Raw genomic sequence first — 3,421 nt, 5'->3', positions numbered from 1 at the left:
TGTCACATAGATAAAATAATCACATCTGTATTTACATATAATCACTTAATGCATCAATACCTTTGGTTTCTGCAGGCGATGACGTCATTTTAACTGTCGATGTAGGTATGAACACCTCAATATCTTGGCGGGACCTTACCCTATTTTCCGGAACAACATATTATGTCACTGTAACAGCTATTAATCACTTAAGGCTACACAGAACGCTTGTCTCGGATGGAGTTCTAGTAGATCGAGAAAAGCCTTTCGCAGGCGTCGCCTTCAACACTGCCCATTACTATAATGCTCATACTCAAAATTCACAAGACGTTGGAGTATCGTTTAGGGGCTTTCATGACCGGCACTCGGCGATTGAATCGTTCTTTGTAGCTGTAGATACGACAGGGAATGCTAGTAGCGATTCATTAGAATTCAATCGAATAGGCTTGAGAAATGCATTCATGTTTAATCATATCAATCTCACTAATGGACAATGGTACAGATTCGCCGTCAAAGCGGTTGATGCTGCAGGATTTGAAAGTGATGTGATATTTTCTCCACCTGCTCTGTATGATTCTTCTCCACCGACCGCATTTGAAACTAACCTTTTTGATAATTTGTACAACGAAACATTAGAAACTGAAAATGGAACTTTAGTTTGGACAAAAATGTTATCTAAGGAACCACTGACATCAATGTATATGCTACACTTAGTTTTTGACAGTGTGGAAAACGGGGACTTGGTCGAAATTTCTTTTGAAGGTCAAAACCATTTGCATTCTACTCGAACAAATAGCAATGAAGTTTATGAAATTCATACCTCATTTGTCAGTTCGCTTTTTCTTGGTGAGCGCAGTATCACTGTCCAGATGATAAAAGCTGTGGCCGATACAAAACTTCAACTCACGTTGGATGTCAGTAAGAACGTCACACTTTCCAATCAGACAGACGATTGTGTCATTGTTCGGCAGGTATCACCATTAGAATTAATGATTACCATCAATGTCTTCGACAAAGAAAGTGGAATCAAACAGATTTACGTCGGCGCAGGGTCTACACGTGAAGGATTTCAGATCCACCCTCTTCTTCTTGTGCCGTCATTGTCAAATGTAATTCTCTTCACAGAGGCTCCTCATGGACAGGCGATATATATCACAGCGATTGTAGAGAACCATGCCGGAATCCGGGGTCATTTTCATTCCCACGCTATCATTATGGACCACACACCACCAATAATATCAAACGCAGTGATGAATACGACTTACATCAGTTTCGGAGAGGATACATTGACTACAGTAAGTGTTACCTGGGAAGTCATTGATGCTGAAAGTTCATCTACACATTGTTCTTGTGCCATAGGTAAGAAACAAGAAACTAAGAAATTAGGATTTTTTTATTATAAAACTGTTTATCTGTTTGGTATTGTAGTTGTATTGTAACAGAACTGTAACTGTTTAAACAAACAGTTTTGTATGTCAGTGTAGCAGTGCAAACCAGATCAACGATAACTGCACCGTCTGACCTGTAAGAACGAAAGATAAATTTCAATGGATCTAAAAAATGAATTACAACCACATCAAAGTGACGACTGAACCAACGAAGCCATGCAGTGGTTTTAAACTTAATGTATTGAAGTACATATTTTAAGCATCGTTTATTACATACGTATTGTTATGAATAACACCTCAAAATGATATGCGACATGTTGAGACGATATTAAATAACCGTTAAATGTGACACACTTCCACTGCATTTTATAGCCTTTGTTTAATTTAAGACTGATCACGCAGGCAAATAGTATTGAACCGACCTGATAAAAGTCATGAAATATTACAAATTTATAAGTATAAAGGTTTTTTTTCAGTTGTAAACAACTCAGTTATTATCGAAAGTGGAATGAGATTGTCGCTCCACCACTTCCAAACGCCATATCTTCCCTTGATACATGGTAGTATGATTTCGGCGGAAGTTACTTGTTCAAATGACGCTGATCTAAAGAAGATTTTATCTGTTGGACCTAAACTTATAACTTATTTCCCGCCGGACATCAACAATGCTGCAATATACGTCAACACGTTGGCCGAGACATCATCGGAAGTTCCCGTTATCCCACCAGGTTCACCCTTGATATTTTCGTGGGGAGAATTCGACGATTCTTATGGAATCCAGACGTATTCCTACCGTGTCCTCCAGGGTGATCAGGTGACGAAAGATTGGGAGGACACGGAGATGCGGACCTACGTATCGGTTGAGGACGTTAGCCTAAAAAACAACAATTTGTATATCGTGGAGGTAACAGCGTGTAGCAAGGACGGGATCTACAGCAAAGCCATCAACGCATCTGTTCTCGTCACAGGGGATGCTCCTGTTCTTACAGGTACCAATGTATGATTGAAGCTATGTAGCATTAAGGAATCTTTATTACGGTGTCTCGAGTCGACTTTGTCATGATTTCTGTAATTACCGTTTTAAGCAGCTAATATTTGAAAATTCAAAGAAATAGATTTTAAAACATTCCTAGAATAGTTTCTGATCACGTTGAGCAAATTATCATCTTTATTACAAAGTTCTTGTTATCTTTTATTATGTTTCTTCATTCTGGTTTGTTTGGTATAAGGTCGACATTCCAAAGTCACAAGAACTGGGGAAAAAATCGAAATAATCTGGAGTGATGTGTTTTCCGTACGGCCCGAACTCCTGCCAACATATGCCATAAAACTCGGTTCACAAGAGGGACTTGTTGACATCCTACGACATATTGAGACTAGAGAACAACGTCACGTGTTTCACAATACGTACGACGGAAGTGACGTATTTATCGATATTACCTGTAAATATCAAACTGGGGCATCGTCTGTATTTCGAGAAAAACAATCCTTATCTTGAATGTCATGATTTGTGATCGCAAATGGAATTCAAAATAACAATCTAGCCTAAAACATAACCTTTCATTTTGTCAAAAGTTTAAATATATAAACTTATATTTAACATTGTTTTGATCCCCCTTGACCCACGGCTGTTTTTTATGATGAGGTGAATAAAATTAATTTACGTCTTATGTCTTGTTTTTCTTTCCGTTAACGTGTTATTGTATGAATATTGGAGAAATCCATTTTAGACCTTTAATTACCGTTAAACATCTATTTAACTTTTGGTGGTTATAAAAGGGAAGGGAATTTAGATTGCAATTGTAACAGTTTTGTAAACGCTTTCATGCAAAACTGTCATTTATTTTATAAAAGAAATAATCTCTCTGACTTGACATTCCTAGATACGAGTGAAACAATTCTTTGACGGTCTACGGATATGCTATTTTAACTAAGACGATTTCCACAAAAACACAAATAAATGATATTTTAATGAACTTCATAATTAGATATTGTAGAGTCAAATTATAAACAAAATTGTATTAGACAGCTTTTTCGTCCTTCTTGGACTCGTC

General features: G+C 37.4%; 1 protein-coding gene across 1 annotated transcript; it reads left to right on the top strand.

Moving 5' to 3' along the window:
- Window positions 1–661: 661 nt before the first annotated feature.
- On the top strand, window positions 662–2,905 carry LOC132554109 (uncharacterized). Its single transcript, XM_060218408.1, has 3 exons — window positions 662–1,338; window positions 1,844–2,356; window positions 2,597–2,905. The coding sequence occupies exons 1-3, from the start codon at window positions 675–677 to the stop codon at window positions 2,863–2,865; spliced, it is 1,446 nt and encodes a 481-aa protein (XP_060074391.1). The 5' UTR covers window positions 662–674; the 3' UTR covers window positions 2,866–2,905.
- The last annotated feature ends 516 nt before the right edge of the window (window positions 2,906–3,421 follow it).

This window comes from Ylistrum balloti, unplaced genomic scaffold (genome assembly GCF_031769215.1).
Source record: "Ylistrum balloti isolate Yb309-2 unplaced genomic scaffold, AGI_CSIRO_Ybal_v1 Utg370378, whole genome shotgun sequence".
Classification (NCBI taxonomy): Eukaryota; Metazoa; Mollusca; class Bivalvia; order Pectinida; family Pectinidae; genus Ylistrum; species Ylistrum balloti.
This window is presented reverse-complemented; position numbering and strand designations above follow the sequence as displayed.

What these genes read in the sequence shown, in the direction of transcription:
- LOC132554109 (XM_060218408.1), top strand. Translation starts at nt 675, where the DNA reads ATGTATATGCTACACTTAGTTTTTGACAGTGTGGAAAACGGGGACTTG. An exon ending in ACATTGTTCTTGTGCCATAG is followed by an intron (nt 1,339 to 1,843) that starts GTAAGAAACAAG and finishes GTTTTTTTTCAG; the next exon opens with TTGTAAACAACTCAGTTATT. An exon ending in GGATGCTCCTGTTCTTACAG is followed by an intron (nt 2,357 to 2,596) that starts GTACCAATGTAT and finishes GTTTGGTATAAG; the next exon opens with GTCGACATTCCAAAGTCACA.